At 27.6% G+C, this 12,670-nt stretch overlaps 1 protein-coding gene and 1 pseudogene across 2 annotated transcripts in view; one reads left to right on the top strand and one right to left on the bottom strand.

Annotated features, from left to right (window-relative positions):
* The window catches only part of LOC145187510 (myb-binding protein 1A-like protein), a 29,790-nt gene extending 20,555 nt beyond the window's left edge, over window positions 1-9,235 (bottom strand). For both annotated transcript variants that reach the window (XR_016444655.1, XM_090065666.1), the window contains exons 1-8: window positions 9,132-9,235; window positions 8,670-8,862; window positions 5,293-5,475; window positions 3,718-3,798; window positions 3,317-3,418; window positions 1,741-1,863; window positions 1,550-1,642; window positions 1,243-1,360 (exon numbers count right to left, since the gene is read on the bottom strand). Coding sequence is in view for 1 of the 2 variants with exons in the window: in XM_090065666.1 (XP_089921792.1) it covers window positions 1,243-1,360; window positions 1,550-1,642; window positions 1,741-1,863; window positions 3,317-3,418; window positions 3,718-3,798; window positions 5,293-5,475; window positions 8,670-8,862; window positions 9,132-9,190 (952 nt within the window). In the remaining variant the exon portion in view is untranslated. The remainder of the gene's footprint in view (window positions 1-1,242; window positions 1,361-1,549; window positions 1,643-1,740; window positions 1,864-3,316; window positions 3,419-3,717; window positions 3,799-5,292; window positions 5,476-8,669; window positions 8,863-9,131) is intronic.
* LOC149893232 (uncharacterized) lies at window positions 6,060-8,075 on the top strand (annotated as a pseudogene).
* Window positions 9,236-12,670: the final 3,435 nt, after the last annotated feature.

Here is a 12,670-nt window from a genome sequence, read left to right as displayed (position 1 = left end):
TAATAATAAAAAACTAACTCACAAATGCGTATCACCAGATCAAAATATACAAGTAAACTGAAAATAATTATTGATGAGGCTAATTCTATTTGTTACCGCAAATATCAAGTATTATGAATTTTATGGTTTTATCAAATATACCGCAATTTAATTATGCTATATTATAATCTAAAAAGTTGTTGTTTGTAACAATAATTATATGTGTGTGGAAACAAAAGATGTACCGCACAAACTTGTTCACAGATTTACAAAATATTGGATCAGTACATGGTGAGGCTAATTCTATTTTCTCCACTGTATTTTAAAATGTTCAAAATGATAGTGATGTTTATATGAAGATAACTTACAGAATTTCAGGATAACTCATTGTACCTAGGAACATCTACTTGCAGTTGATTGAAGTGTAAGATAAGTCATTGAGATTCCCAAAAAGGTTTTTTAAATTTGGATTATCAAATAGATTTTTTACGAGATTAAATTTTAGTGACTTTCCTGCAAGTGTGGTAGATAACTCAAGATCAGAAGTATTAGAGAAAGGAAGAAATGTTTTTGTTCAGATTAAGCAATACCAGGCATTTAAAGTTTTGATTTTTTGATATGAAAGTTTGTCAACTCGATTCCATTTTATGTGTATCCACTTGTCACATAAATCACATTGGATAGCTGAGTGATTTTTAGCTACTGCTTTAAGGCCACAAAGTTGTTTCACTACCATCATTAAAAAGTTAAAGAAAAAAGATGGTTAAAAAAACAAATAAAAAATAATAATAAAATAATAAAAAAATAAATCTAAGTTGTAAAAAAATCTAAGTGAGTTGCATAAAATAGAAAATCAAGAAAAAAAGTATATGTATAATATGTATATATAAGTTTTAAGAATTAAAATAAAATATTAACTTTATTAATTAAATAGTAATAAAATACCAAAGCAACCACCCCATCAGACATCACTGTTATGTTCTGATAAATAAACCTTGAACTGCATTAATATAAACATTTGGAGTGAGCAGAGTCAACTCTGTACCATTTTATCATTTTGCATACCATTTTGCTGCACACCTAATATTCTAAGATTACTAATTAATTTTGAAAGACAAATATTTTGGACCAATTGACATAATTGATTGACAGAAAATATACTTGTTAAATGATGAGCTAAAAAATTATAAAATAATAAACCAATCAAGTAAAAAACAAATTTATTATGAAAAAAAAATCAGTCCTTAAAAATTTCATGTTTACCTTCCACAACAACTTTCCAAAATAATCCGAAAGTTTTAACAGACTTCATACCAAAAAGGTGATCAAGAACCATATCCCATACTGAATGGATTCGAGGATGTGCAGTTTCTGTTGATTCCTAAGAGTTAATATTACTCTTCACTAAAGTTTTTAGAAACTTGACAATTTTAACAGCCATTACATTTGTTTCAAACTTGGGATAGATATACTGATATAATATTATTAAAGTAATCCAAAAATCACAATTTTTATTATTTCTTTACACAAAAAAAATCAAATGATGTAAGCTTTAAGAGTAGAGATATACCATCAATATTTTTGCAAGAGGCTGAAAAACCTTATGATGAATTATTGAGGATTCAACCCAGTGGTCTGAAAAATATGAATCAGGAAATTTGTTCTAAAAATAAATAGATAATTACCTTTATTAACTTAAATCTTTCTGTTGTATTAACACCTTTAATAATTTTTTTTTAACATAACTTTTCAATATCAGACCTGATACAAGTATTTTGCTTTTAATGCAATCATAAAATCTTCAACTGTACAAGATTTCCAACCAGATGTTAATATATTCTCAAGCAAAGGCTTGTAGTTGCTTTCAAATACTCCAAATTCAGTCTAAAAAGCATTTGAATAAAAAAGAAAACTTTGCTAAAATGATCAGAAAAAACTTTAATTAAAATATCAGAATTTATAAGAAAAGACTGAGTAAGCAAGTCACCATATATTTTTAAAATTTGTTGTTCATCTTTTTAAAATTTGTTCTCTCTGAAAATAGGGGTTAATGATGTTAAGTGATAAAGTAAAAATCATTAATTATTACAAAATTCCACATCAGTAATTTATAGTTTTTATAATTTATAGTTTTTATAGTTTTAGTCAGCAGTAATTTATAATTTTTACTGCACCATGTTTCCCTATAGAGGTTTACTTGATACTAATGAAATATGTAATACTTTACATGAATTTAATATGCTCTACATTTTTTAGGGTCAATAAGCATTTCATATAAATACTTGTAAATAATCATAAGCATATTTAAATTAACTTTGAAGAATTTTATTAAATGTTAAATTTTATTCATAAATACTGTAATGTAAATGGTGAAAAAAGTATAAAACCATCTTTTACATTTAGGGAACAGAAAAAGTAAGGTTTTAAAAATCAATGTTTTTTGTATTCTATTTGAGATTTATACAACAAATACATTTATTTTAACTTTTTAGAGGTCATTGCAAGATCATAAACGTAAGAGCTCTGTGTAACTATACAACAAAAGGTTCATTAAGTCATAACTTTTGAACTTATATTTTTTACATAAATTTTAAGTAAATGTAATTGTTAGCTCAAAAAATCATTTTGATTTTTTTTAGAAACATGGAAAATTTAGATGCAAGAATTTAAAATGATGGAGATAACATCCTTTATCATCAAATTGTCCTATCTTTTGTTTTATTTCAACTAATAGTACCATGAAGTTTTAAATGTTAATTGGAACATACTTTTGAAAATAGGAGACTCTGAGAGAAGCTACAAACAAAATGCATTTAATTTTGTATTGCAGTGCTTATTTAACAATACAAATGATGTTTAACTTTGATAAAAATGCATAAAAGGTTTTAAATTGGTTATTAGAAAGTTTAACAAATTAGAAATACAGGAGCAAATATCTAACTCACACAAGTAAAAAAAACCTTTTGTGTAAACTCATATGTAACTTTAATTAACTACATTTAAATTTTTGAATAAATTGTTTTTAAGTTACACTCAGATTATAAATTTCAGGATTCGCCAGTTAATTACTTATATTTCTTACACTTCACAACTTATGTATTATTATGTAAACTTATATGAATGCAAAAATAAAAGATTCAGAAACACTTATTAAAACTAACATGGTTTATCTTTTTATGAGTTAAAAATCATGGTAAATACTCTTTAATCCTTAAGTAAACTTTTTCATTACAAGTGAGTATTAGGTATTAATCTAAAATATAACTGATTATATATAATGAGGCAAGAATATATATTTACATTTAGTAAAATTTAAAGACTTTGCTATAACACTTACATGATTCAAAATATCGCATATGGAATTTGCAACCACTTCCCTCAAGAAGCTTTTTTTCTTCATAAGAACGCATAACTTCTCCAATATTTTCTTGCTAATATCCTTAAAAATTTTTAAAAACCAGTAAAAAATATAAAAACAAAGGCATTTGCACATAACTGTGATGAGAATTATTAGGGATAATTTTAGTTTTTTGATAATTTATTAGCTTTAAATTTAATTTTCACAAGCACTATATAGAATTTAGTCAAAAAGAAAAAATTTTCAAATACAACTTTGCTAAAAAGAAAAGAGTTTCAAATACAGTTTTAGTAACAATAACAGTATTTTCAAATACAATGTAGATACCTACAAGAACTTTTTCATAATATAAAAATAGGAATAAAAAGGAAATAGCATACAGATTCAATCTTCTTTTTAATAATGACTTGGTTGAGAGTTAAAATCCCAAAGAGCTGCCCAAAGTAAGCATCACGCTCTTCCTAAATAAGGAAGGTTTTCTTTTTAATTATATACTTAAATTTAAAAAAGCTAGTTAATCTGTTAAGAAAATCAGTTTTTGATAAACAAACTTCAGAACAATTTATTTCATAAATAAAATAAATCTGTATATGCATTAACAGTTACAAATGTGTAAAACATTTTTAAACGTAACAAATTAAAGAAATATGATGATTCATGAAAACTTACACCATTTTAAAAGTCTAATTTCATATTTGATTTACTATGACAACTAGTGGCCTTTTTATGGTAAAAGGTCTTCTTATTAAAATCTTAACATAAGAATTTACTAGATCTTTAATTTGTGTTCAAAACTTTTATTATTACTGCTATGATAAATTTGTAACGGTAGATTTTATGCTAAAATGAAAACCTCTTTTAGATTTGTACCATTTTTAAAAACTAACTTTAGCAGAAAAGTTGCAGAAATATGTTAGAAAAAAATGGTTAAAAGAAAGGTGGTAGAGTAAAAGTTATTCCCAAGAAAAAAATGTCAATCCAATAACACAAAGGAGAATCAGAAGATGATAAAAAGCAAACCTTCTTATGGCATCACAAGCATTGTGATAAAGGATTCGTAAGCTACACTGTTTCTAGGTCTACTATATGGGGTGTATTAAATAAAAATCTTTATTTTCTTGCTGTCAAACCCTTAAAAAAGTCAATAAAAGCCCGTGAACAGTATAAATATTAGACACCATAGAAATGTCTAAATTTTCTCTTGTACCTTTTGGTTATTTGTACATGCTGAAAGACTTATTAGGTGATCTCAGGCTTCAAATCTCTGCAACCTAATCTACACTAGATCCAGACAAGTGTAAGAAGATCCCTTATGGGCATGTATCAATATCTATGATAAACAAATCATTATGTAAGATGGTGCAACCTGCCATACTGTCAAAATGGTCATAGCTTAGTTATGGGACCATCAAATTGAAACATTTACAAATATCTTCCACAGATTTAAATCCCATTTAAAATATGCTAGTGAAACACTACAACAATGCACTAAAAATAAGATTCAACATGTGCTAGAGATAATTCAAGAACTGTGTAAAAGTATGTATAAATATTAATATGCATCAAAATATCAATGACAATAAAAACAAACTTGATATGATTGAGTTTCACTCATTATTTACATAATTTTTTTAATTACTAAACTTATAAGAAGCACTGCATACTGTGCTCTTATAACTCTACTGAATCCTTTATTCAAACATCCATCATATTATTCAAACAGCCATCATTTTATTCAAATGGCGGTCATTTTAAATGGAAGTTTAACTGTCATTACTACTACTATTCATGATTAATTTTATGCCTTACTTCATAATTAGTTTTTTAATACTTCTTTAGATAAAATTAGACATTAACATCTATAATTTAAAAAACTTGACAATTAGTCTAACAAATAAACTTTAAAAATTCTTTGTGAAAGCTTAGTTTAATAAAAATACAAATCCGTTGCATACCTGACCCTTAAAACTTCCTTTTACAGAATGAAATTTCTCCATCATTTCATAAACCTCATGCAGTTTTACTTGATCAAAATCTATCAAGACATGTGTAAGAGCTGTAGCATAACCTTGTCTTGCAGCTTTTCGCCCTGAACTTAGTCCTTTTACAAGACGTTGTACTGTATATGTAATTTCTTTCTAAAATAAGCTAAATAATATCAAACCAAATAATATATATATATATATATATATATATATATATATATATATATATATATATATATATATATATATATATATATATATATACATATATATGTATGTATGATGTATGTATGTATGTATGATGTATGTATGTATGTATGTATGTATGTATGTATGTATGTATGTATGTATGTATGTATGTATGTATGTATGTATGTATGTATGTATGTATGTATGTATGTATGTATGTATGTATGTATGTATGTATGTATGTATGTATACATGCATATATCATATATATATATTATATCTATATATATACATTCATACATATATATTAAGGGTGCAAGGGGAAAACTAGTGATGTCACATTTTCAGATTTTTTGAATTATTCCCTCTACCATATAGTATGTTGCTGCACCATTACAAATATATAAATCATCAAACAAAAATTAATTCACCTCTAAATTTATACATGAAAAAAAGTACAGCAAGGGGTAAAAGAGCTTGTTCATAATAACCTGCCTTAAAGCCAATCAAAATCTTTTTATGATAGTTATACATTACCGTTTATTAAAATGGTGGATAAAAGTAAATATCCTGATATTACAGAAAATCCAAAAAAAGACAAAAGCTTGGTCAAAAGTGGGAGAGAGAGAGAGAGAAATGAACAATTATCATCACATGTGATATTGCAAGCAATATAAATGTTTTCAAATAATGTTAGTGAAAGAGAGGGGATTTTTACTGACACACTTTGACAAAAAACAAACTAAAGATCAGCAAGACACCTTTCTTGCTTCAATGATTGAGGTCTTTATTATAAATCAAAGAAGACCTCAACAAGTAGAAGAAACACTATTACTATATGACCACTCATTCTCTTATTGTATCAAAGTGACAAAAGATAACAGTAATGTCAGGATTCCAGTTGGCATCAATGCATTTTAAATCAATCTTTGGTATTTGAAGACCAAGAGTAGAAAGAATCAGAAAATCTCTTGCTAGGATTTGTAAATATATGAGAATATATAAAATATCATTTATTGAATGATTCAAAAAAATAATCAAATATTTAATATAACAAATAACTAACATAACAAATCAAATAATTAATATAACAATGTATAAATGTAATTTAACCAATTTTCTCTCAACAATTACAAAATAAATGATTATGTGCACAACTTGACAGCTAACAATATTTGATTACATTGTTTGTGAAATTGCTTATCTTTTGGGAGTTTCTCCTATGAGCATGCAAAGAAAACACACAAACTCTTGCTTTTTCTACACATATTGTGAATAATGTTATTGATCATATCAAGTCCTTTAGAGGACGGCAAAGTCATTATGATTTGCATGAGACTAGGAAGCTTTATCTGCCGGAGGAACTTAATTTATCAAAGATGTATGATATGTATAAGGAGCACAATATAAAGTTTGTCATAAAAGCTACAGGTACTTTAACAATGTTTTATTATCTAAGAATAATATTTAATGATTATTTATTTTGCTTGCAATTTATGATTTCTGACTCTAAGTTTTTTTATAGAAAAATATTTACAGAAAAATTTAACATCTGCTTTGGTTATCCTCGTAAGGATTCATGCTCAATATGTAACAAACTCACTATAAAACTTGAAAACAAAGACACTTCTGCAGATCAGCTCATCAAAAATCAGCAAGAAAAAGAGCTTCACTTGGACAAAGCAGTGGCGTTTTATGTCAGAAAGGCAGCAGCACAACATAATACCTTAAAAACTAATAGTGCAGCTCTTGCATTTGACTTTGCTAAGAGCATGAGCTGTCCTAATGTTTCTAATAATGATGTTTATTATTGTAGATACCTAGAATGCTGCAACATTATTTTGATCATATTCCCCCAGATATACATCTCTTGGGAGAATATGAGTCTCAAAGTAGCTCCAAATTTGATACATTTCAAATTTGGAGCTATTTTGAGATTCATGTACAGGATAACACAAAAACTGGATTATTATTCACATTTTGCATTTTAATGTAGTAAATAAGAAATGCTTCCAAGAAATCAAACTATATTTTCCAATAAGGGGCCACAGCTACATGGAGTGTAATCGTGACATGGTTTTCATTAACCAGGTTTGAGCAGAGATACCAGAAGAAGGCAAATTATCAAATTTCAAATTGCTGAACATGCTCCTAAATATTTCAGAACATTTCATTTTATTTTACAAAGCCTTGTATCCAATACAAACCTATCCAATCCATAAGATTATTTTTTCCCAAGATTTCTCTCAAATGCTACAATACTGAGAGAACTAGAATGTACCTGAAGAGCTGTTGTTTCAAAAACAGTTGCAAAGGGGAATTGCTTTAAACCAAAGCCCTTCACATTCTTGTAAACTGAAAGACTGCCTATCAGCAGTGCCAAGTGTGCTGACTTTCAGGTTCTCAAGGCTTTTTGCATGCCTGAGTCAAAGCAGTTTTTTAAAGGCCTGCCTCACAATGGTCAGTTGCATGATGAATCAGTGTCAGAACTGTCTGAGAAGGAACGAAGTTTAAATAACATTAAGAGATTGAAAAAAAAATTTTTTTCATGGCATAATTTGTGATGGCATAATTTGTGTGATATATGTTATGCATTCAAAACATTTGTTTTGAATGCATAACATATATCACACAAATTATGCCATCAATCAAAATATGATTCATTTTTTTAAAGCAACAATTTCTTTACACACCTGAAATACTGTTTTTTTTTTCTCTAGCTGCCATATATATTACATACTTTCACCTGAAGGGGGAGGGCAAGGGAGTTGGCAGAGAATCAATAGATTAGCAAAATAATTGAAATAAAAATTTAGTAAAAGTTTTAGTAAAAGTTTTTTAAACAAATATTATAGAATAAGTAACAAAATATTAAACTGGAAGCATTAGACCATTGATTCAGATTAATAAGCTTGGAGACTTTACCACTATGCTTTTTAAGCTATTATAAGCAACATATTGAACATTAATATGACATTAAAATTAAAATCTATATCTATAAAGGGAAAACCAGTGATGTCATAAAGAACACCAATTTCAGGAATTGCTCCAGCTCCTGTAGTCTAGCTTTTGACAAACTTTTATTGTCTTTAAATACTAAGTCATTTGTTATACTATATATATACATATTCTTTTAATTTACACTTTGTACAATATACCTCTTCTTTTGAATTTCTTAGTTCTTCTAAGATACTCTTAACTGAGTTGATCCTTGCATTTTCATCTAATGAAACAAGAGTCCAAAATTGTGCCATCAACTTTTTGTTTTCAATTTTTATGTTTATATCATTGTTGACAACTCCTAGTGCATTTTCCAAATCTGCCATTCTAATTTTCTTTTTAATATGAAAGCTGATTGTAAGATAGTGTAACAGGTTAGTAAATATAATAACATATTTAAATACATGAAAACACAAACTGAGAAAGGTAAGTCGACTTCTTTTACCAAAGAACAATTCGATGCTAATAACTTACGTTATATCTTAAACAAGAACAAAATAGTGAAAATATTTTGTTACATAAAACCGTATGTAAAAGCAACCATATTTAACAATTTTATGCTTATAATAATATAGAGTTACATGATAGTTACTTTTTAGTGACAAAGGAAACTTATGTACCTTGGTTTATCCACTATTATGTATTGTATTTTTTTGGCGTTACACGTGCTGCATGGCATTCGGACTCAACGCAACAACTCCAACTGCATTACGAGCGTCAAAAACTGGTCTGGAAATATTCAAGTATAATAATATTCAATTCGAAATCAGGCAGCTTTGATGTAATATGCTCTTAGTTATCCCATCTAATACCTGTTAACTAGTATTAATTATTTTTTTTAAATTACACAAAAGAAAGAATAAGATCAGTTAATATTCGGAAATTATTGGCGGACTAAGGGGTAGGTTTTTCGATACTTCAATAGACCATGACATCACCGTAATTTTTATTTTTTGAATTACCGTTAATTGTGATTCTTTTAAAAATCTGACCCCATTTTAAATTTATAACCCCACTTTATACTTTTACAACTTAAATTTGTTTTTAAAATTGTAACGAAAAGTTATTTTTTTTCGAATCCGATGAAATTTTCTTAAAAGAATGTTTCTGAGGATAACTTTTTTCTTTTTCGTGAATTTTTTAGATTTTTACAAACAAAATATAAATGTAAAATTTTTTTTCAGTATGCCCTGCCATTTTTTTTAGATACATTTAGAGATTTCTTAAAAACGAAAATTAACACCAAAAAACCCTTACATGATTTATGTACATTAAAAGTAAAACATAATGCTATTTTTGTTTTTAAAGCATGCAATTTTAGTTTTTTAATTTATATTTACTTCTTGATCGAAAGCAGACCGATTTACTTTCATAACTGTAATTAACTATTGGAGTTTAAAAAGTAGTTGAACAAGTTGCTTCATTGATTATCTATCTTTAACATTGATAATTTACTCTGTGTGTTTAATTAGCAACCATATTTCAGAAAAATTTCAGACAATTGCATAAATTCTCTGGAACATGTAATCATGCTAAAACACCTTACAAATCCCTAGAAATTTCTTTTTTGGGTTATCACCAGAAAACATTTCCTCAATCAAAAAATGTAAAACAACAACTTTTTTCACTAGGGACCTGGGAAGAAATTACATATTTTATGGAAGTACCCAAAATCATGTTGCTTAAGGTAGGTCACTAAGAGGCTTAGAGCATACTCAAATATTTAGTATGTTGATATTAGTGTCGAATTAGAAAGACTTGGAAAAAATTATGGTGATAAGAGCTAGCCACGAGACGCAGTTCCAGGAAGGAGGAAATTAGAGTAATTTCCTCCTTCCTGGAGCTGCGTCTCCTAAAATTGTGTATATAATTTTTTCCTTTGACATTTATGAGCATGTAAAGTTTGAAGTTCCTCTCATTTACCCCTGAAATCCCTTTTGTTTAAACCCCTTAATTTACACTAAAAATTACATTAAAAACCCCTTAAATAATAATTTTATGAAGATTGAAAATTTTGCATTAAGTGGTTAGAAAATAAACTGCATTATCAAAACACACTTGTCCATTTTGCATCTCCTAACTTTCAAAAAGCAGCCCATTATATTTTAGAATCTTTTTTCAAATTGTAAGACTAATTGGTAGGTGATGGTGGCAAACGTTATCCACCTTTTATCAACAGGAGACAAAATTAAAAAAATGCTAGAATTTGTAAATATTTTTTGTAAATAACTTTAAATAAGTTTGAAAAAAGTTTGTTTAAAAACAAGGAGTGTGGGTTACAAACTGTCATTTAACACTTGTCTACGATAAACATCTACAGAGTATCCTAGTAAGGGAAACATTGTTTGAAATGCAACTCTTTCAATGCAAGCTGAAAATTATTAGACTTCACATATGTCAAAGTTTTAGAGCAGTTTACTAGGTTTTATAGAACATAGGTGGAGTCTTTGGTATGATAAATAAGTTTTAAATTTGATAAAAAGCCTGCAACAATATTAGTAACTAAATAATTAGAGACTATTTCAACAGCTGAATTATAAAACCTGCATAAATTACGACTACTGTTCATTAAATTTCAACCAAAGTGTGCGGCAGCGATTTGCGGGTTTTTCTTACTGCTAAATTTACAAAATCTTGGAACCAAAAATAATCATATCTGAGTAATTTTTTAAAAGAAAAGTTTGGAAAAATGCCTTGCTTTCCTTAAGATTCGATTAAATCTCCATTTTTTTTTAATGATAACCTCTAGATGTGGATGGAAGGCCTGACAAGTACTGATTAGGCATTTCCTTAACATAGAGTTCCAAGCTTTTGTTATAGATGAATGAGAGACCTGAGAGTTCAGAGGTACTTTTTATATCCCTTGCCCTCCCCAACCCTCCATATTGAATAATCAAGTGGATTCAAATCTGGGTTAGAAGATGGACCAAAAATTGGCTATACTTTCTTTTAAAATCTGTTAGACCTTGTTGGTCCGATGGCTCGGAGCTCTATCCTGTTGGAACACATATTTCCCGTCTAGGAAGGTTCTTCAGGTTAATATAAACTTCTGTATTCACCTTTTCTTTGGCATCTGAGCCCATTCAACTCTGTCAAGTTTTCTTTACGTTAAAAACTATACTTTTATACACTACAGATATTCTGATCACTTCTCTTGTAAGTTAAACCCGCGTGGATCAACGCTTCAGTTCTTTATGTTTCCGTTTTTAAACTTTTCAAATAAAAACTATTTTTGTTGCGTTCGCTTTTGTTGTGTTCACTTTTTTACCTCAGGGATGAAGTTTGAAATTGCCATTTTGTTGTGTGAAAGTTTTTGCGATACTTTGTTAATATTATATTTCTTTTACGCTTTAATGTTGTTTCTTTTTCAAATAGTGGTATATATTTTTTTTGGATATATTTTTCAAATATTTCGTTAAAGTTATCCGCTTTTAAATTACGATTGTCGGATAAGAACAATTTTTTTACTGTTTGATTATAGTAAAATATATTTGAGAATAATTTTTTTACTAACAGTATTTTAGGTATTGCAGTTTCATTATGTTTTCGTTATGTTTGCAATAACTATTTATAGATAATTCTATGTTGATTTTTGCAAATTGATTGAAACATTAAGTTGAAAACACTGGTTTTTAGTTGTTGAGATACTGTAATTAAGCTACGCGCGAAAGCAATTACAAAGAGTGGACATTGCGCAGTTTCCTTAAAATCCTATAAACATACTTTAATCGGTATTTTTATGGACATATTTGAGTTGATTTGTAAAGTGTAAATTGAAGGCGAATTTTTTGTAGATGGGAGTTTTTTATTATTTTATTCGCCGCGAGAAAGCAACATATACGTTGTTAATAATTTTTACCGCATATAATTTATAAAATCTATCTTCATTTAATTTATAATGAAACTATTTTAGTAATTGGGGAATATTTATAACCTAATAAGATTTTATTACCCATATACTTTTTTTATATTATTTGTTATTATATTATTATCTATTTATTGTTTGTTAATTAATTAATTTTGTTAAATAATAGAAAAACATTTTATAAAATTACGAAGATATAAGTAACCTTACTATGAGTTCAGACAGAATAAAACGTAGAAAAATTGCTGCTGAAATAGCAAGAATAGTGAAAGAAGTATCATGCAATTAATCCGA

Source organism: Hydra viridissima, unplaced genomic scaffold (assembly GCF_058129835.1).
Source record: "Hydra viridissima isolate aposymbiotic clone 2 unplaced genomic scaffold, HvirCarnegie_v1 scaffold_1, whole genome shotgun sequence".
NCBI classification, from domain to species: domain Eukaryota; kingdom Metazoa; phylum Cnidaria; class Hydrozoa; order Anthoathecata; family Hydridae; genus Hydra; species Hydra viridissima.
The sequence above is the reverse complement of the archived record's forward strand: the minus strand, read 5'-3'. Positions and strand labels throughout refer to the sequence as shown.